Source organism: Callospermophilus lateralis, chromosome 18 (genome assembly GCF_048772815.1).
Source record: "Callospermophilus lateralis isolate mCalLat2 chromosome 18, mCalLat2.hap1, whole genome shotgun sequence".
Classification (NCBI taxonomy): Eukaryota; Metazoa; Chordata; class Mammalia; order Rodentia; family Sciuridae; genus Callospermophilus; species Callospermophilus lateralis.
In genome coordinates, this window is record NC_135322.1 from 64899219 (window position 1) to 64920202 (window position 20984).

General features: G+C 59.0%; 1 protein-coding gene across 1 annotated transcript; it reads right to left on the minus strand.

The window, feature by feature from the left end:
- Nucleotides 1-153: 153 nt before the first annotated feature.
- On the minus strand, nt 154-20289 carry Ca5a (carbonic anhydrase 5A). The gene is made up of 7 exons (XM_076837589.2): nt 20133-20289; nt 13963-14142; nt 7906-8024; nt 6028-6123; nt 5859-5921; nt 1331-1486; nt 154-368 (listed from the first exon to the last, which is right to left on the minus strand). The coding sequence occupies exons 1-7, from the start codon at nt 20287-20289 to the stop codon at nt 234-236; spliced, it is 906 nt and encodes a 301-aa protein (XP_076693704.2). The 3' UTR covers nt 154-233.
- Between the last annotated feature and the right edge of the window lie 695 nt (nt 20290-20984).

The window sequence follows — 20984 nt, forward strand, 5'->3', positions numbered from 1 at the left end:
GGCGAGTGGGCAGCCTTGGCCCGGGTGGCTGCCCTGGGTCCCACAAGACAAGGACATTCAGCATCTGTCCCCTGTGCCCTGAGGCGTCCTTAGTGATTTCTTTCCCTTGCAACTTAGAAGCACATCATGGGAACAACGCTCTTCCTCTTTTAATCCGAGAAGCACAGTCATCAGAGTGGGAACCCTTGCACGGTCCGCGCTGCCCACTATGTGGACATGATGGTTCTAGGACCTCATCCCCACTTCAGTGGGCTGAAGGACGAGCGGACCCTCCGGCCCATCAGGGGCTGGCGTGGGCGACAGTTGTCCACCATGATCTCCTCCTCTTCACCAAGCGGGGAGAACAGGAGCTCCCGGAAGGCGGAGACCTGGAAGAGAGAGCGACGGAGAGTGCAGGGAGCCGTCCTGCTCCTGGTCCCTCACACCTTGCACAGGCCCCTCCTACGCCAGACCAGGGATGGCCCTGTGTAGAGGACACTGGACGTGATGCCAGGCGGCTCCCAAGGCAAGGCCTTGGAGGGCATCACGATTGGCACCTTGGTCTTTAAGGTCACTTGCTCTGGCGGAGACCATCTACCATATGAATACTCAAAGCCCCTGGACAGCCACCAGGACAGGAAGCAAGGCCCCCATCCTTCAGCCAGCAGCCTCGTGCCAGCACCTGGGGATGAGTCCTGCAGCCCCCACCGAGCTGTCAGGAGGGAGCAGTTCCTGCTTGCGGGGGGCACCGTAACCCCACAAGGGACTGCGAGCCAGGACAGCCAGTTCCTAAGCCCACAGAAACTTTGAGAGAAAATAAATACCCACTATCAGTGATTAAGTTTGGGGCTCTTTGTTACACAGTCATAGGTGACTAGCACACACTGCCACTCCTCCACACCTGTGGGTTCTGCAGCCTCGGAGTCAATCAATGCAGAAGTTAAAACTACTACCCCCCAAAAAATTCTGTCTGTACTGAACATGACATTTCCTCTGTTCCTTATCCCTGAACCAGAAAACCATTTACATGACACTTACATCGTGTTAAGTGATGACTTGGGGCATATTGGGGATGTGAGCAGGTCCTGTGCAAACAGTGGGCTCAGGGACTGTGAGGATCCAGCTGTCTCCCCACCTCCCCAACCCTAACCCCAACCCTAACCCTAACCCTAACCCCAGCAGCTCAGTGTCAGGAGACCTGACAGGCAGAGCCCGGCTCCTTCTCCACCAGCCCACACAGCTGGGATTCCTCCCAGTCAGGGCGAGCTCCAGGGTGCTCCTTCACAGAGCTTAGTGGAGCTGCCCCAGGAGGAGACCCCCCACAGGCCACGACCCGTCCCAGCCCACTCACCTGGCTTGCAGCCACCTCGACGGGCTGCTTCTGGACGATCCAGGTGACGGATTCTGCCAGGGGCGGGGTGGTGAGGGAGCCCGAGTAGGTCCAGTAATCCTGGCAGGCAGGCAGCAGACAGGAGGGGTTGAAGGGGCCCATGTCCGCCCGCATGTCCTGGGAGCAAGAACCGGGGGCCATGGTGTCAGTGCTGGAGCGGGAGGGAGTGGGGTGGCCGCCCTCCATCGGGGGAGGTGCCTCACTCTGAAGCAGGGACGGAGGTTTCCACCCAAGGCTCACGACGTCCCTGGAAAGCGCTCCTTCCAGAGCCTCTGGCCGTGGAAAGCTCACACTGCTCTACTGTGATGAAACACGCTGGTCCCCACCCGCTTTTACCAGTGCAGCAGGGCACCCGCATGTTCCCGCTGTGCAGCCATCTTGGGCTCTGGGACTGTGCCACCCTCCACACCCCACGACATCCCACCCACCAGCTCCCCTGGGGAGCCCTGGCGTCTACCGGGCCCCTGGCTGGCTGGTGATGACCACTCCGTGTACCTCACTGAGTGGAGGCCTGCGCTCGGTGGTTGTGCCGGCCCATTCCCCTGAGCTAATGTCCTCAGGTGTCACCCACACTGAAGTAGGGTCCGCTTTCCTGCTCGTGGCTGAACACTGCGGTGCGGGACCCACATCTTGGTCTTCTCACCCCAGAGGACCCTCACGGGGTGCCGGTCTGCTTTCCAGCTCCGGGGTTGCTGGTGCTGGGTGTCTTGGAGGCGTGGGGTCTCAGGTGGGTGGCCTTCTGCCCCTGCACGTGCCCTCGGGGCTGGTCACACTGTGTGTGCGTGTGTGAGTGCTCTGGTCGCGTTCCACCGCAGATGACCCCCCCCCACGTGGAGGCTCTTCCTCAAGGACCTCAAGGCACCTGGCTGGAAGGCGGCACGGGGGCACCCTGTGTGTGGGTGGCCATGGGTGAAGGCGCCTGCTCCAGGGTCCCACTGAAGCCAGATTTAAAGTTAGGTGGTCAGTGTAGTTAGGTAAATCGGGTCTAATATCCAGTAAGATCCAAGGTGGAGGCCATGTTGAGAATGAATTCCGGGAAGCAGAACAACTCTTGGAATGTTAATGTCCCCAAGGCCCAGAGCCCATCCCAAAAAAGTGTTCATGAAACAGCTCCCAGCAAACTTGAAGACGCTGACTCAGAAGTCCTTCCTGCCCAGATTACTTCTTTTTTAAATTTTTTTAATATTTATTTGTTTTTAGTTTTCGGCGGACAACATCTCTGTTTGTATGTGGTGCTGAGGATCGAACCCGGGCTGCACGCATGCCAGGCGAGCCACCGCTTGAGCCACATCCCCAGCCCCAGATGACTTCTTTGGCCCATCTGTGCCCCACCCCTGGGGCCTTCCCACCTACATTCCATCACTGAAGGAACTATAAAATGGGGAGACCACCGCACTTCCACGGATTCCACCTCTTGGAACCCCTTCTTCCTCCGGGAGAAGTCTTTTCTGCTGTCCTTTAATAAACCTCTACTTTCCACTCTGACCTTGCCTTGTCACCACCACTGTCCTGGTCCATAAGCCGCTGTCTGACTTTCCTAGGATGGGCGTCCCACACGGAAGTCCACAGGACTCAGCCAGAGAGCGTCAAATTGGGGAGAAAAGGCAAAACTCCGGGGCAGGAACAAAGGGCAGTGGCGGAGGGCGCAGCTGGAGGGCGCTGGAGCTGTGTGGGGGCCCAGATGGCGCTGTGATGCAGGGCGTCTTGGTGGCTGGCTGCAGGTGGCACTGCCCTCGATGAACCGTCCCCACCTACTGGCTGTGTGCCCCAGGGCAGGTTCCTCGCCTCACTGAGCTCTGGTTCCCCAAGAGGTGACAGTCCTAACCCAGAGGAAGGACCCATGGGGCCATTTGAGAGATTGAAGATGAGACCTATGTAGAGTGCTGTCATTTCCCTCCCAGCAAAATTTGGAGGTGCCGTCTCCCCCCTTGAGCCCAGGCAGGTTCCTATGGCTGGGTGGTGGGCAGGACGACACAGAAGTGACGTGGGGTGGCTGTGGAAACCAAGGCATGGAAGGGACCGTGCGTCCACCTGCTCCTTCTTGAAGCTGTGCCCTTGAGCCCGGAGCACCCTGCAGAAGTGGGTGCCCTGAGCGGCTGTGCTTAGGAGGCCCCGGGGGAGGGCCGGAGCAGGGAGGGACACCTGGGTCCCTGCCGCTTGTCTCCCAGCTCCTGTGCTGGGCTCAGGCAGCCTGGCCTGGAGGAGTGATGGTGCCAAGTGACTGGTCTCCTGAGCTTGGAACCCCAGGGGAGGAGTGCGCTGCTTCAGGTGGCCCTCCCTGGGGAGGGACTCACAGAGTACCCAGCAAGCCACCTGGCCCAGAGCCACTCCTACTGCCGCCCAACCACAGGGCACCAGAGTCGCCCTCCAGCATTTCGTCTCCAGGCCGTGGTCTCGGAGTTTCAAGACTCTCCAAGGGCACAACGCTGGGGCAGCTAAGGGAAAGCACGGTTGTGACCAAGGCCGCGGCAGCCAGGGGGCTCAAACTCGGTGCTGAGTAGAGTCCCCAGGCGTCACGCGGCAGGTGTGCGGGTGTGGGTCTGCCCTCCCCTCCCCTGGGGACCACCTGATGGGGAAGCCCAGGTGTGCCCCTGCGGTGTCTCCACCGAGCGGGCATCCGGGCTCTGAGAGGCTGAGCACTTGCCCTGCAGCTCAGAACTGGTGGACCAGCCTCGGATCAGGCTGCCCCAGGGCTCTGCTCGCCCTGTGCTGCTGTGGGAACGCCCACAAGTCAGACCGGAAAGCTGGGCCAGGTGACCTTCAGCTGCCCCTCATCCCTGACCTTGAGGCCCTCCAAGGCTAGCCTCCCGCCTGGCAAAGCCCCCTCATCCCTGGAGTCTCAGCCTTATGGTTCCTGGGGAGACTGTGGCCAGCGATCAGCACTGGAACCAGAACTAGGCCCTGGCAGCACTTCCTCTGCAGTCCCCAGCCCAGGTCTCTCTGGGGGTTTGCCCAGAACATTCTGTGTAGCCCATGGGGGAAGAGCTCTGCAGACCCAGGGGAGGAAATCAGACCCCCATAAACATGGCTGTGCCGCCAGCTTTCTTCTTTCCCACCAAGAGGTGGAGCCCACCCTGCCCGGTCGGGGCTGGTTGGGAAACATCCGCACCCCAGGTTTACTCTGGCAGGGGCCTGGCACCTTGGCCTTGAGGCCCCTGAGGGGAAGCACAGTGGGGGTGACCGGCTTGGAGGTCGGCACCAAGGGGAGGAGGTGGGAGATCAAAGCCTCCAGGCTGGCCAGGAAGGGCTGCCTGGCTTTCAAGTGCAGCCACTGGCCCTGCGGCCCAGGGGGAAGAGCCCCCGCCACGCCTGCAGCCACCTTGGCTCCTTCCTCCAGGGGACTCTTTTGTTCTGAATAAATAAACCCTTTTCTTTGGAATTTCCACCTCTCCATCAAAGTCCCCTCTGGGCTGACCTTGGAGAAAAGCGACATTGTTCTCCTGGTCACCTTTCTGAGCCTCACCAGTGACTAGGGTGTGCAAAGGTCGCCTGTAGGGACAGCTTCCCTTCCCGCTGGGCTCCATGTTCTCCAGGACAGGGGTGATCTGAATTAAGACCTTCCCAGAGCATGCCCGGTGGCCCAGGGTCAAGAGTGAGGTTCTGATTTGCTTTAGGAGGAACTTTATGACCAGAGGATGTCATCGCCTGGGACCAAGCTAAAGATTTTTAAAAGCAAATCAGTGATGTCAAGGGCAGACCCACGGGCAGGCAGGAGTGTCCGACCCTCAGAAAGCTGCCTGATCCTGGGACACCCCAGTCGACCCCAGCAGGCGGGCTGAGGAAGAACAGGGTCTGGGGGCAGCAGTACAACCGCGAGTCCCTGGGGGAGAGGTGGCCTCTCAGAGCCAGGCAGACCCACTGGGAACCCCACCCCAGTCCCAGCACAGCGCCCCTGCCACCGCACTCTCCCCGCCCACGGGGCTCCTTGAACAGTCTGCCTGTCCAGCTAGCTGCTCCTGAAGCCAGATTTAAAGTTAGGTGGTCAGTGTAGTTAGGTAAATCGGGTCTAATACCGAGGGAAATCTAAAATGGAGGCCCTGCCGGGAATGACTCAGGGAAACGCAGGACAACTCATGGAATGTTAATGAAGTCCCGAAAAGGCCCAAGGCCAAAGTCCACCTCAAAGAAATGTTAATGGAGCTCAGGAAACAGCCCCAACAGATTTGGAGATAGCCCATCCTAGGGAAATGATAAGCCCATCCCAAAAGGTGATAATTGGGCCCACCTGTGTCCTAACCCCTCCAACCTACATTCCATCTCCAAACCTATAAAAAGGGGAACACCTTTGCCCGCCGACTGGATTCCACCTCTTGGGTCCCCTTCTTCCTCCGGGAGAAGGAGAAGTCTTTTCTGCTGTCCTTTAATAAACTTCTAATCTCTATTCTGACCTGGCCTCGGCGTGTGCTTTTCTGGTGTTATTCTTCAACATCGGGGAAGCAAGGACTCGTCACCGGCCAACACGGTAACACTCCCCAGACACGGAGCTCACCTTGTGCTTTATTTCTGGCAAGATGTCCACCAGCCTCTGCAGGGCCTCGTGGCGGGCCCCCACCTGCATGGCACGGGCACAGACGTGAGCAGAGAGGGGGCTGAGAACACGCCTCTGTGCCGGGCTGTGAGAGGGCCACCCGGTGCTGCAGCCCTGCGGGAGCCCTTACCTGCAGGAACACGGCCAGCACGGCCAGGCCCTTCTCCCCCAGGACAGCTTCCTCATAAGCTGGGTACTTCGCAGCGTTCCAGTGAACCAGGTGCAGCTGAAACACAGCGGCCGGGTGTGAGTGTCGGGTGCGGCTGGAAACACCAGGCGCTCGGCCTCCATGGGGCCGACACGGGGGCCGCTCCTTCACGACACAGCGTCCACTCCATCATGTTAATGAATCGTGTTATGGCCGCCAGGCACGCAGGAGGCCAGCACCCTGGGGCTCCCAGGCACTTGGCAAGGCCACAGGCAAGGGGCAAGGGGGAGGCCACTGTGACTACAAGGTAGAAGAGGGCCACGGGATTACGCCAGACACAGCCCAGGACTGCAACGGGGCAAGTGGGTTCCAGATGCTGCCCCCTCCTGACCCTGGAGCCCAGCCCTGAACTTCGCCCGTGGCTTTAACACTCCTTCAGTTTCTGATGTAGGAAAATGGATCTGGGGTGGCGGACGTCTGCTGGACTCCACACCAGACTTGGCAGATGAGCCGCGTTTGCCTGGAGGCCGGGGATGAACTGGGGAGGGGTCCCTCACAGGAGTGGGAGGTGGGCTAGTGTCCAGGGGATGGTGTGGCTCCCCCAGGAGGGGCCTGGGCCTCTGTACAGCTAGCCCTCTGCCTTGGGTGCTACTCTGGGGGATTCAGACCACCACAGATTAAAGACTTTGGGTCAAGACGCTGTGTCTGGGCTGAAGGAGCAGAACTCTGGTGCTGGGTGGCAGGTGACCCGCAGATGGCCTAGAGCCTACAGGACGGGAAGAGTCCTGCGCACTCGCACCACCAGGCACATGATGGGCTCGAGCACCGGCGGGTTGGTACCCCAGGGTGCTGGGGCCAGTGCCCTGCAGGTGCCTGGCTTAGAGGTGGCCCAGGCCACGAGCCCCTGGGCTCCTGGGTGCTGAGGAGCCCTCTCTGGCCAGCACTGCACTCTGCCCAGGCACTGGGCCCATGTGCTCTTTGCGGACCTCACTCCCAGCAGGAGCCAGTTGCCTGGCCACGTGCCCCTGGGATCCAGGGTGTGTCTAACGCTGCCCACCTGGAGCTCCCTGGGGCTGGGGCTCAAGACCCTAGAAATGGGGGCTGCAGGGCCCGCGGGCCCCCCTGAGTCATTTCCCTTCATAGACCCCCTCTTTGCAGCCAGGTTTGCCTTCCCACCTGACCTCCACACCCCAGAGACGGCCAGCAGGGACCAGGCCCAGCCTGACTCGGAGACAGCCCCGTGGGTCCCCTGCTCTCATCTGTTACCCTGGCAGTCGACTGCCAGGACCTCCCTGGGCGAATGAGACTCCCCACTGGGAACAAGTGGCAGACACACAGCCACTACCTGAAAGGAACACTCAGGGAAGGAGAGCCACAGCCCACCCTGCAGGGCCTCTGTGTGCCAGAGTAGAGGGGACAGCAGGCAGAGCTCAGGCACTGTGGGACAAGATGAACAAAACCAACCCGTCACTTGGGAGGCACACAGATTCAGGGTTCAGTGGGGACAGTGGTGTGACCAGTGGACAAGGCAGTGTGGTCCTCACAGGGTGGAGATGGCAGCCTCCAGTTCTTTCTGTGTCTGAAAGTCACCACTGACCACTCCACTGCGATGCATGATCATCACCATTCAGACCCCCTGTCTCTTCTGCTAACTGAGCATGCCTGCATCACCCTCCTCTTTGGACAATGGTGTGATAAAGTGGGTGGTGGGTTGCTAACTGCTCTGCCCGGGGCACTGAAAGCCCTGGGTCCCAGGAAGTGCCTCACATCTGGGCATCTGGGATGGCTGGCATCTGCAGGAGAGCCTGGTACATGGAAAACCCCGGGACTCGCGCTGCCTGGCCCACGTCACCTACGAACCTCTGCCGGGTATGTGTGGCCGTCCACTGTGTGCTCCGAGCCCCGCTCGTCCACTGCTCCCCAGTGGAAGTGGAACTGCCTCAGTCTGTAGTGGTTTTCCAAAGGCCCCCCGCTGATCCCTGTGAATGAAAGCGCAGTTTGTGACTCTGAGTTCCTCCCGGGCTCCGGTGATGCTTGCGGCACCATCTGCATCTTGTACAAGTTCGCTCTGGAGCTCGGTGCCTTGTTGAAGGGACAAGCTGAAGGGCAGGGTTTCCTCTTTCTGGTCCCCTCTGCCCACCTCCTCGCCCGCGCAGGCTGACCCTGTTTACAGAAAACGCTTGAATGCACGCAGGTGCCGCACGCGGCCTGCAGGTGGCAGTGAGGGCCTCAACTCCTGCACAGCGCAGAGGCGCCTGGGATGCACACCTGTCCCATAAGTTTCTGGGATTTTCTTTAATTAAAAAGGAGGTTTAAGTCCTATCACCAAGTAACTCAATAACACAACACACAGAGAGCCTTTCAGGGAACACGTTCTGGGGAGCAACGTGCCACCTGCTCACCAGTCCCCATCCCACACAGCTCTGTTTAGTCCAGGCCCACCACTCAACCAGGCTATACGAGCACTCCTTTCTAAGTCACCCGAGACACTTGCTGTGGAGGCCACGGCTCTTACCAGCAGGCCTGGGAGCACTGTTCCCCACCAGCACAGTGCCAAGGGTGGCCTCCTCAAGAGCTCGGCTAGCTTGACGCTCAGGCTCAGAACACAGCCTGCATCCCTGGGGGAACTGGCTCCACAGTCCAGGGCAGGGCTGGGGTCTGCACTTCAGCAGACTCCAGATGATGTGATGCCTGTGGTTCCACCCTCAGTTGCTGCTCATGTGGAGACAGTCCGGCTTCTCGTTTTCAGCCGGAAGGAGTGCCGGGTGCCCGGGGACGGCCGCTGCGCGGCACTGGCTGCAGAGCTGGGGAGCGGCTCTGGCAGCTCGCGGGGCCCGGCTTCACCCGCTGCACAGTGTGCTGTGCATGGCCCTCCCGGGCCTTGCTGCTGTCAGGTCCCGGAGTGGCCAGCACAGGGGAATGTCCCTGGGTGAAGGACGCCAGGGAGCACCCAGTGCATCTGTCCTCACAGGAAGTACTTGCAGCAGAAGGCACGGGGTGTGAGCGAGCGGCTTGCCAGTTCTGCCAGGCCAGGAGAGCCCCCGGGAAGGGACAGCAGTCCTGGCCACCCCAGGATCCTCAGGGCACCAGATGCACCTGCTAGCCACAGGGGGGCGAGCTGGAGGGACCACGGGGACAGCCAAGCATGACAGCAGGGTCTCTATGCTGACCCCCTGGACAGCTGGACTGGATGCAGTCTGGTGGATGCGGTTGACAAGGCCCAGCCAAGGGTCACCCTGTCATATCTCAGGGCAAGGCCCATTTCTCTTCCCACCAGGTTCAGCACTTAGTTCAAGGAAGGGTCCTTGAAGGTGCCCGTGGACCCCTGCAGGTGAAGGAAGGAATGGGAATGGTCAGTTCATTGACTTGTTTGTCCAGTCACTCAGCCACTGGGTAAGCAGGTCTGTGTGTCACAGTGGGGTTTTGCCTTTCTTCTGGCAGCTTGGGAACTGTCTAGGATTTCTAGAAAAATCCACAGGACACTACAAGTACTCAAAGATTGGATTGGCAAGTTGGCTTTGCCTCCAACTCACTGTGTAGTCTTGGGCAGGTAGCTTAGCTTCTCTGAGCCAGATCATCTCTACCTCTAAAAGGAGGCCTGCTGGCAGGAAAACGGAGATACTGTCACTTTGTGAGATGCTGTCAGGTGACGATGACGATGCTGGTGGTGATCACACATCACAGAGCCTTTCAGGACTTCAACTCCTTCACTATTTTTAAAAAAGAGCTGCCAGCTGTTGCTCGTTGTCCCCTCCAGTTCACACATCCTAGGACCCTGGATAGGCACAGGAGCAGGTCTCCCTAAGGAATGATGTCCCCAGAAAAGCATGGGTCCTGCACCAGCTGGACGCGGCTGGGCTTCCACCAGCAGGGCTTACCCACAAAGTCGCCCGGCCCTCCTTCCTGGTGGCGGCCGCTGGGCACTTTGGCTCTGCCATGTACGGAGGCAGAGGAAGGGCTTGGCTCTGGGGCCGGCTCTATCCTCCAAGGCCTGCAGCTGGGTTAGGAGAAACAGGAGTCACCTAGACCTGCCGAGCAGCGGAGAGCAGGAGCAGAGCCCAGAGACAGGGAGGTGCAGGCGACTGCCCAGCCCTGCTCTCCTCAGGGACTTGAAGCCCTGCAGGTCGGGCTGGACCCCAGAAGGCTGGCTCTGGCCCCTGCAGCAGGACGCCGCGGGGCCTGGATTTGTGAGCACTCTTCCCCAGAGGCCCAGCTGCCCAGAACGCTTCACAGAAAAGCCTCACCAGCAGCAAAACACAACACCCACTTAAGTAAGAAACTTGCAGTTAGAGTCTGTCCTTTGGGATCCTGGGCACCTTCCCATGGCAAGCCAGAATGTTCCTCCTGAACGGGCCTGTTCTGCAGGCGGGCGGGCGTCTGCTCACTTGCATGTAAACAAGGGTCTTGATTGAAACCATGGCTACCCCGGGCTGGAGACCCAGCCAGCTCGCACACACACCAAAAAACAAAACAGAACAACAACAAGAACTGCTGCGTAATTAAATAAAAACCGGGGAGACACCTGCGCCAGCTCTGCTAGGAGGGAGTGTGAGAGGCTGGCCTGGTCTCTCTGTGAGGAGAGGGTGCCTGGGTCTTGGGCTGGGCTGGAGCGCCCCCTGGTGGCACACAGGTGGAAACGGACCAGGAATCGGGGGTGACTTCCAGGAGAAAGGGCGGGAGCAGAAGCACAGCCCTTGCTGGAGAAGGCCAGAAGGAGCCTCTGCAGCTAAAGCCAGGGGGGGGCGGCCAGGGGGCGCGGCCAGGGAGGGGCCAACAGCTTGGGCATGTTCAAGTTGGAACCCAAGATTCTCACTGTGACAATGTTTCCAAAATTAGAACTGACTGGCAAAGACAGCCGCCAGCCAATGGCAAGGGTGTTTATTTAAAGACTGGAAATCCCTGTTCTGGGGCTTTCTGTGGTAAGCACACTGCGGCGCAGTGTCAGGACTGGGTCTGGAGGCCCACCTGGCTCCTCCACTGTGAGCCTGGTCCAGGAACTCACCCCTCCCGCCCTCGGCTCCCCTCTGTGAGGTGGGCTGAGCCTAGGGTCTCCTGTCCCTGCTCAGGCAGCTCCCACGGTGCAGGACTCTCAGGGCATGCTGTGAGCACGGCTAGCTGGCAGGTCTGGAGCGCCTCGACCCGGGCACTGGGCAGGGACCTTTGTGCCCAACAGACTGACCCACACTCTGACCCGCAGGGCAGCCCAACTGCAACGAGGAAACTGAGGCTCGGGGGAGTTGCCACCTGCCCAGGACCCAGTGACCCGAGCCAGGTCTGCTGACCCTCCAGCCTTCACAGCAGGGTTCAAGCCAAGTGCCACTTGCCAGTAAGTTGAACCCAGCCTGAGGCCACAGACTCTGACTGACCCTTCAGGGTGCTGCTCGGTGTCAGGGCAGTCCTGTAGTCCAAAAGGGGTGCTCAGGGGAAGGGCTCTAGTGCACCAGCCCCACTCAACACCCTCCGTCAGCAGGCTTTGGCACTGGTGGCCTCAGATGATGCAGCCTCTGCTGCCACCAGGACGCTGCTGACCGTACCCACAGCTCAGGGCTTTTACCAGAATAAGCAGGCTGTGGCCAGACCCTGCGGTTTTCAGGCTAAACACTGGAATAAAAGAAGCTGGGCCTGTGACGCGTGCCTGTAATCCCAGCTCCTGGAGAGACTGAGCAGGAGGGTCCACGTTCAAGGCCAGCCTTAGCCACTTAGCCAGACCTCCTCTCAAAATACAAAGGGCTGGGGTGTGGCGTGGTGAAGGGCCCTAGGCTTCAATCCGGGTCTTGCTAAAGACAAAACCAGATGGAAGACGAGAAAACCCCACATCACGCCCTGCCACGGGGGCCACCGGGGGCCGAGCAGCCATCACAAGGCAAAGGGAGGTCCCCACAGCTCTCCCAGGCCCGCGAGGGCCACCGCTGGGGGCCAGTGCTCCACTGTGCTGGCCTGGCAGAGAGGCCCTGCCAGGGCTCCAGAAGAGGAGCTCCCGAGCCCCGGGGAGTCAGCTCCGAGGCTGTCAGTGTCACCTCTGGTCTGAAAGCCAGGGGGACCTGAGTCCAGCCTCTGGGGCCATGTGGTGAGGTCCGCTCTGGCTGCGTCTTCACGGAACATGAAGGCAGGGGCCAAGCTGCAGGTGTGGCCTTGCCCGGTGCCTGTCACAAGTGGAGCCCAGGGACCAGCAACACTGCTGTCAGAGCCGCCACTGAGGCCACTGCCCCCCAAACAGGAAGGAAGCAGAGACATGGGTGGAGAAGCACGCCTTAGGAAAGCGTCCATCAGAAGGCACCTGGCCAGCTGTGGACGGGTCAAAGGAGAAACCTCTCACTCAGCACCGAGCTGTGCATGTGCTCAGGACTGTGGGACGAGTTCCAGCAGCCTGTGCTCTGCGGGGACAGAGAAGGAGACAGTGACGGAAACAGGGTCAGGAGTGTCATGCCAGGCAAGGAGGGCTGCTGCGGGGGACCTACACTACACTGGCCAGGACACAAGGACAGCCTCCTGCGGGGGTGACGTCCCAGCTGAGCCCCAAGGAAGGAGTCTGTGTTCATTAGGTGAAGATGGAGACGGTGCTAGGGAGAGAGGACAGCAGGTGGAAGGAGGATGGACAGTCCATGGGACTGGACGTAGGGTCTGTGCAGAGGACACTCGGAAGGTAGGGCTGGGGGGGCAAGAAGGAGCCTGTGGTGGCCAAGCAACGGGAGCCTCAGGCGCTGGATGTTGAGTCTGTACAAGATGGACATGTCACGCGTAAGGACGCACCCATGTCTGCCCTGGGCTGTGGAGCCAGTCTCTGGGGACGGCAGCAAACAGCCCCCACTTTGGAGCCAGGTCCCCCAGTGACGCATGCTCTGTTCCAAGCCTGAGTGTCGAGTAGCCGAGCTCTTGAGTGGGCCACCCTTGGCACTGTGCTGTCCCCAGGCCTGCTGGTAGAGAGCCGTGGCCGCCACTGTGAGTGTTTTGGGGACTGGGAAAGGAGTGCTCAAGGTCCCTAGTGGCTGGCGGGAGGAAACCACGCAGCATGGACTTGGTCTCCCATCCGGGGCAGTAGTTAGCAACAGCGGGTCAGCACTTAGCAGGGGTCCTCGACGCTTGCTGGGGCCCGTTTTACAGACAGAAGTAGCTACACAGTGGCTGCGGCCTAACAGCAGAGGCCATCTGGTCACGGGAGGCCGCCAAGTCCCAGGGACCTCCTTCTTACTCTGTTCACTCCTGCGATCCTGAGGGGAGTCACTTGCCTCCGCCCTTGGCCACAGCTTGCTCCAGGGCTGGGTCATCCCCTGGCTAGACAGAGTCACTGTGATCCGCTCAGCCCAGGCTTCACCTTTGCCACCCTCAGGAAAGTCATGGCCCAGCCCAAGGCAGCCCAAGTCCACCAGGGAGAGCAGAGCCCAGAGAGGGCGCTGAGATGCAGGCTGCGTGGCTACACACCCTGGACTTGGTCCTGTCCTGGGGACGCAACGAATTTCCCTCTTTGCTTAAGCCAGTTGGAGTCGTGTGTCTGCCACTTGCAATAGGAAAGAAGCCGAAATTAATGTGGGAATTCCTCATGCACAGAGCAAAAAGGAGCCCAGAGGCTGCTGGGGTGACAGGGTGCCATCTGGCCTTGGCTGGCGGCTGGGGGTCTGAGCTTCCCAGCTCTGCGCTCAGCAGCTTTGTCTGAGAAGTGGCACCCGCATTGTGCCACCAGGCCATCTGGCTCTGACCTGGGCCCAGCCTGGAGGGAGCTGCTCCACCTCATCAAGGCTGCGTCCCCTTAAACCTGTGTTTGGGCAGGTGAAGGGGCCTCCCCTCCTCAAGGGGCATCATCTCCCTGTCCCCTCAGTCTTCCTGGGCCTCCTGTTCCCTGCTCTTGTCCCCCTCCTAAGCTTCTGACCCCACTCATGGTGCAGCAGAAGAGGAGACAGACCCCCAGCCAGACAGACTCACCTGACTGCTCAGCAGCATCGTCAAATTCTACCTGGAAGAAGTAGCCCGTGTTCCAGATGCAGCGACAGGATGCGGGGTCATAGGACACTCTGAGCGGCTGCAGATGGGGGTCGTAGACACTGTCCCTTGGCTGGATGTTGATGGGAGATTGCCTGGTGCCCCCTGACTTGGAGACCTGGCCTAGGGACACAGGGAGAGAGACCCTGACTGAGCCACTAGATGGAGATGGGGGACACAGCCCAGGGCCGGCGCAGGGGAAAGCCGGCCCAGCAGAGAGCCCGGAAGTCCTCAGGCCACCCAGCTGCTAAGTCCTATGTGCCTTCCCAGGGCCCTTCACTCAGGCGCTCTGGACCCCGAGTCTTGGAACCTCCTTCCCTCCCAGAGTGGAGACTGCCTGCATGTGCTAGGAGGGCCTCGACCTGCGTCCACTGTCCAGAGTGTGGCCACAGGGAGCCCAGCAGGGCTTGGGGAGGGCAGGCCACACAGTACATTGGGCCCTGTCCTGCGGGAAGGGTCACAGGACGCACGCCACCCGCAGGAGCAGCCTCGAGAGCTCAGCAGAGTTGCCCCTCACTCCAGGTCCACCCCCAAGTGCCTTGAGCTTGATTTTAAAGGAAAATCCAGGATCAGGAATATTTCAGAGGGGCTGGGGGTGTAGCTCAGTGGCAGAGCGCTTGCCTCGTATGCGTGAGGCACTCTGTTCGATTCCCAGCACCACATATAAGTAAGCCAATGAAATAAAGGTCCATCAACAACTAAAAAAATAAAAAGAACATTTCAGAAAACACAGAAAGGTTTGTAGGAGAAAAAGAAGCTGCTCAGGGCTGCTCCCCGGTGGAAGGGCCCAGGCTGCTTTCCGGGGAAATGCCCTCATAGAGAGGTTTTTTTTTAAGTTGTAGGTGGAACTAATACCTTTATTTTTTTATTTATTTTTATGGGGTGCTGAGGATCCAACCCCGTGCCTCACACATGCTGGGAAAGCGCTCACCACTGAGCCACAGCCGCAGTGCCCCCCCCCGCCCCCCCATTTTTTTTTTAAATGAACAAAATGAATGAGGATCCTACTCTGCATGTCATCTGGTAAGCACCAAGAGCTCATCTGATGGTGAAATAACAACGGTGCGATTTTGGTTTTGTTTTTGTTTTTTTTCCAGTGCTGGGGATGAACCCAGGGCAAGCGCTAAACATGGAGCCACCCCCAGCCTAGGGATCACTTTTTAGTGGTGCACTTGCACTACACCCTGCTTAGGCCCTTGCTAAGCAACCGAGGCTAGCCTTGAACTTGGGATCCTCCTGCCTCTGCCTTCTGAGCTGCTGGGATTCCAGGTGCTTGCTGCCATACCTGGCTATGCCCTGATTTTTAAACCGGATTCTTTAGTGATGATATTTAGAATTTTCCCAACTTTTCATAAATTTAAATAGCTGTAATGAAGTTTGTCTTAGTTCTCTGTACACTCATCTGGATTATTTTCTTTCCTATAAACTCCTACCCACAGATTTGAGGGTCAAAGGGCATCTTCAGAAAAATTCTAGAAAACTAAGAACTAAGAATTATAGTGCTGGGGCTGGGGATGTGGCTCAAGCAGTAGCGCTCTCGCCTGGCACGCGCACCTGGGTTCGATCCTCAGCACCACGTACAAAGATGTTGTGTCCGCCGAAAACTAAAAAATAAATATTAAAAAAATTCTCTCTCTGTCTCTCTCTCTCTCATCTCATCTCATCTCTCTCTCTCTCTCTCTCTCTTTTTTTTACCTGTCCGAGATTTTATTAGCAGGACCGTAGCTGCCAGTCGCAGAAGAGAAGGGAGGGGAGAGAGAGAGAGAGAGAGAGAGAGAGAGAGAGAGAGAGAGAGAGAAGAGGGGGAAGAAAGAGAGGAGAGGGGGAAGAGAGAGAGAGAGGTGGGGGGAGAGAGGGAAGAGAGGAGAGAGGAGAGAGGAGAGGAAGGAGAGGGAGTAAGAGAGAGTAGGAGAGGAGAGGGTGAGAGGAGGAGAGAGAGGGTAAGAGGAGGAGAGAGAGGGTGAGAGGAGGAGAGAGAGTAAGAGCTCATCTCTCTCTCTTAAAAAAGAAAATAAAGAATTATAGTCCTACTGGGACCATGTCTCCCACCCTGAGAGTCCAGTGGCTAGCGCTGTGTTTTGTTCTTTAACACACTGATGAACTGTTTTTAGGAGGCGCTGTTTAACAAGTAAGCATCAGAGGCCAGTAGAACACATCACACTTTTCTAAATTAGACGTAAAGATTGTAGAAACAGAGTATTTATTCTGAGACTGTATCTTTTCTACTTTGGCATTGAAAGTCCCTCTTGGGGGCTGGGGATGTAGCTCAGGTGGTGGAGTGCTCGCTCTGCATGGCACAAGGCCCTGGACTCAGTCCCCAGCACCACAAAAATAAACGAATAAATAAAACAGAAAAGTCCTTCTCGTGGGAAATGGTGGTGGTGACGGTAGGTGGGTTTTCTGCTTTATGTTCCAGTTTTCCTTCCTGGTTTCCCACCCCAGGTGACGTGCACGGCAACCGTGGTGTCTCTAACCAGAGCGTGAGCCGGCCCTCTGCCCCTTCATATGCCCGTGCTTACATGGCCTCTGGGTGGGAAGCCCTGGCGTCGCTGGCCACCTGCCCCTTACAGACCAGGGAACTAGCCCCGACTGAGACCCAGCCTTCTTGCATCCCTGCTGAATGGCTGCCTTGGCTCGCCAGCTCTTGGTGGCTGGCAGTGGAAGCCACCCACCCTGCCCTCCACTCTCCCAAGACCTGAAGTTCCACCATTAGAATCGTGTGCCTGGTTTCCCTCCTGAGGAGCCCTATTTCAAGGAAAGTTCTGTAAATGAAGAGGTGATGTGCTCAGTGACCTCACCCTCGCGGGGAGGCAGCTGGGAGAGGTGGGGACCGTGGGACGTGGAGAGAGCACCTAGTGGGCAGTGGCTCTCAGCCTGGGCAGTGAGAGTCCTTCTGCAGTCCTTTGGCTCTTCCAAGAGAAGATAAAAATGCAGAATTCATGCGAAGCCTCCAGTGTCCAAGTGCCGTTTTAAATGCTTTAAACGTGCAAGGCAGGGACACTGGGCCCCAAGGCCTGCTCCCCGGTCAGCACTCCCCAGACGCCGTGTTCTGGAGTGTGGGGACGAGGAGTACAGTGTGTTGGGGCGCACCTCTGCAACAGGCCTACCCGGGCCAGCTAGGACAGCGTGCACTGGCACGCCCTGCAACAGGTATGGACACACACTTGCCCCTGCTCTTGCCTCACGTCCCGTAGAGACGCTGCAGGCCACAGAAAGTGGCCAACGCTGCTCCGGGGAGCGGCCAGGCCTGTGGTTGGCAGATATCCACGAGGGCTCCTGTGGCGGATGATGGGACTGTGTAGCATCCACAGGGACCCTGTCTGTGGCCTTCCTTCTGGCTTCCACTCTGATACAGAGCAACACCAGCAGTCCTGCTCTTCCATGTCCCCACTCTCCAAAGAGCCCTCAGCGCAGCCCACGTCCTGACCACACCTGCTGGGGGGCGAGACTCGGCGCAGCCCACCCGCAAGCCTCCGCTGCGTCCCAGCGTCTTCGGAGGCAGCGGGCAGTCAGCAGGCCAGGCAGCCCCTCCAGACCCAGCCAACGCGCAGGCGTCGGGGAGCCCAGACCTCCTGACACGAAGACGGGTACTGTCTGCATACACAGGCCACCAACAAGGAGATGGCTGTGCTGGCCCCAGAGCCTGCTGCCGGGGAGAGGCACGTCACCCTCCACGCCTGCCGGGGCGACAACATGGGAACACCCGACGGGCTTCAAGCACCGACCCAGGCCTGTGTCGCCAGGGCCAGCACTGCAGGCAGGCCAGCCTCAGGTACCGCAGCAGGCCCCAGGCAGGAAGGGACGGGAATAAACCTGTGTCACCTAACACCCACACAGAGCACCTCCCACAGGGCGGCACGGCCGGCCGAAGCCAAGGTCCCTGTCCAGGGGCCCGGTGTTTGCTCCTGTTCCCTCAGCACCTCATGTCCAGGGGGACTCTGGTTAGCATGCTTCATTCCCGTCTCCCGGGCTTTCCTGGAAGGGTCAGTGGGTGACCGGCTGGGACAGACGAGATGTCAGCAGGCCTGACCCAGTGTGTGTGCAGGGTGGGACTTGCTGCTGACCACTGTCCCTGCCACAAGAAGACGGGCTCAGGCGGCTGCTGGCCAGGAGCAGGGACCCGTCAGGCACACTGGACATGGAGGGCACCCGACCAGCCAGCAGACCGGGTGAGTCAAGCCCAGAAGGCCACAGCCAGGAGCCACAAACAGCTGCTCATGCGGTGCCTGGCGAGGCCTGTGCGGGTTGGGGCAGGGGCTGAACCCTGGCCCTCCCAGGGACCAGACCTTTGACAGGTCGCATTGGCCAGTCACGCCATGCAGACTCTCCACCGTGGCAGGCTTCAGGCTACAGCACAGCGTCACTGGTCACAGACAGGAACGGCACATGGCTAAGAGGTGGCCCCGCACGCACGCCACACAAGACACCCTAACGCCATTTCTCCACGTTCTGAATTTCCTCTCAAGGCCACATCAACAGTGGTTTTTCATCACTTTTAGTCACAATCCACACCCACCCCATGAAATGTTCTGCGTGATACCAAAAAATAAATCTCCAGCCTAGAGGACCGTGTTCTTCCGCCGTCCAGCCCTTCGCTGCTCTCCCAGGGCAGAGCTTGTGGCTTCACCAGGAGCAGTGTGGGGACACAGCCTAACTGACAGAGTGCCGCTCTCTCCAGCACCAGTGTACAAAGCCGGGTTACTGATGGCGGCGACGCCCGACAGCTGCATGCCAGGTAACGCGGCACTAACGCAGGGGCCGCACTGGGCCTGAGCAGCCCTAGCAGCAGCTGCCCTCCAGCGGGTAGTCGCTCGGCCAAGCACTGCCCCATGCCTTCCCAGGAAGCGCCTCACTTCATTCTTCCAACAACGTTGTGCGGTGAAAGCTGTTATTAACTACCTTTTACAGGTGACAGAACTCAGCTCAGAGAGGTTAGGATGCTTGCCCAGGGGCACACAGCTACAAGGTGACAGGGCCAGCATTCTGGTCTGGTGTTCTGGTGCTGTTGAGGGGTATGCTAAGAAGAGAAGGGAGGCTGGGTTTGAAGTGTATTTTGAACAGCCTCCAGCGCCTGCAATCACATTTCTGTGGGCGAGGAGCAGTGTCCCAGGCTGGCCCAAAGCTGTTCGTGGAAGTCACTTCTGGGAATCAGTGTTGAGGGGCCCGGGGAGATCCACATTCTGCATGAGTGTCTTCCCTTCCCTGTTGAGACCTTAGAGGCAGGTCTGGAGGGGGGGGCAGGTGATCTACTACTCTAGGGACCCCATGTGGAATGTCCCTGTTGCTGAAGGGACAGGGGTTGGGGATGGGACAGTGAAGGTGGGTAATGAGGTTTTTGCTCCAGACCCTTCTGTGGGGTGCAGACATGGCTCTCCTCTCCATACTGACTCCTGGGAGCCCCTCAGAGCAGCTCCTGACCAGAGTCCTCCTGAAGTTGGACCAGGAGTGCCCAGGGATGGCGTGCTCCTCAGGCCAAGTGCCCCCACCGCAGGCCAAAGTTGCCTCCCAGCGGAGCCAGTGCAGAGCCCAGGGGCTCCTGTGGTTTCCAGACGGGGTTCAACATCAGGTTGGTGTCCCTCCGGGGCAGCCCTGGAGAGGCTGGAATGTCCACCCGGAGTCTGGTGTGCACCAGGTTTTCACACGCTCGTCGTGCCCCTGTGCCTGGGACACAGCATCTAGGCATGCCTGTTTTACGGATGCGGACACTGAGGCTCAGGGCTGTGGGTCAGCCCCCCGAAGTGTCACTGGTGCCATCTCCAGTGGGTCTGCCCAGGAGCCCCGCCTTCTCTTGCAGGAGCAAGTGACATGCTCGAGTTAGAACAGAACCTACAGCCGTGGACGCCGACCCTCGGTGCACAGAGGAAGCATCTAAGACCAGAAAGAGGAAGGGCCCATCCAAGGTCGAGAGCACTGAGCACCCTTGTTCCCAGCAGCACACCCTCCTGCGGACCCAGGAAATGGAGGGTAAATGACCTACTCAGGGTCATCAAATGCAAAAGAGACAGCAGGAATCTCAATCCAAGCTGGCTTGCTTGGGAAGCTCTCATTTTGGAAACTTTCCTGCGACTCTACAGACTTCCAGCAGCACCCGGGGCGTCTGCAGAGCTACTCACCTGCCTCATTCTGACTTCTCTGGGTGCAGGGACGCTGGGAGCACCATCGTGCTGGCCTTGCTGCATGACCTTGGGAAGCTCCCCACATCTGCTTGACCAAGAAGGCCACAGCTGAGGGCTTGCAGGGGTCCCTCCCCAGCACCGTGACCCTGAACATCTCTGGCTGTTCCCCAAGGAGGGTGACTTCCCCTTCTGACCACGCTTTGGTCAGGACAGTGAGTGGGGCATACCGCCTCTTTGAGGAGCTCACCCAAACCCCTGAGATGGTTAAATTTCAATCCGTGCCTGTCCCAGATTGTTGTGTGAGATGGTGTGTGGTTTGGCTCGGAGTGCTTGCATGGGGACAAGTGGCCTTCGCTGGGGACACACACTCAGGACACTGTGCTCTGGTCTGGTAAACAGCTTGGTGAGTCCACCAGGGAGTTAGAAAACGTGATGGGGAGCTGCTGTGAGCACAGGCGAGGACGGGAGAGCGGGTGGACGGGCAAAGTCCTGGTTCCCTGTGGTATTGACCTTGGTTTGGAGCCACAGGACACTCAGCAGCAGGCACAGGGCTCTGCTGGGTGCGTGAGCTAGGATGGGGCAGAAGCTCAGGAGTGGGGCCAGCTGCAGGCACAGGGAGACACAGCAGGTGAGCAGGTGGCCTGTCTGCTCGGGGCTGCTGGGGGACCTGCGAGGCCCCTTTCCACTAAACAGACACGACTCGATGCCAGTCACCCCCCCTGGAGCAAGAGCCTGTGGGTAGCGCCTCTTGTCTCAGCATAAACACCAACCGTGCTGCTCTCAGGCATGAAAGGGTCTGCATGTGGATGGCAGGTTGTTGGGTCACCCTGGCCCCATGGCCTGTGATGT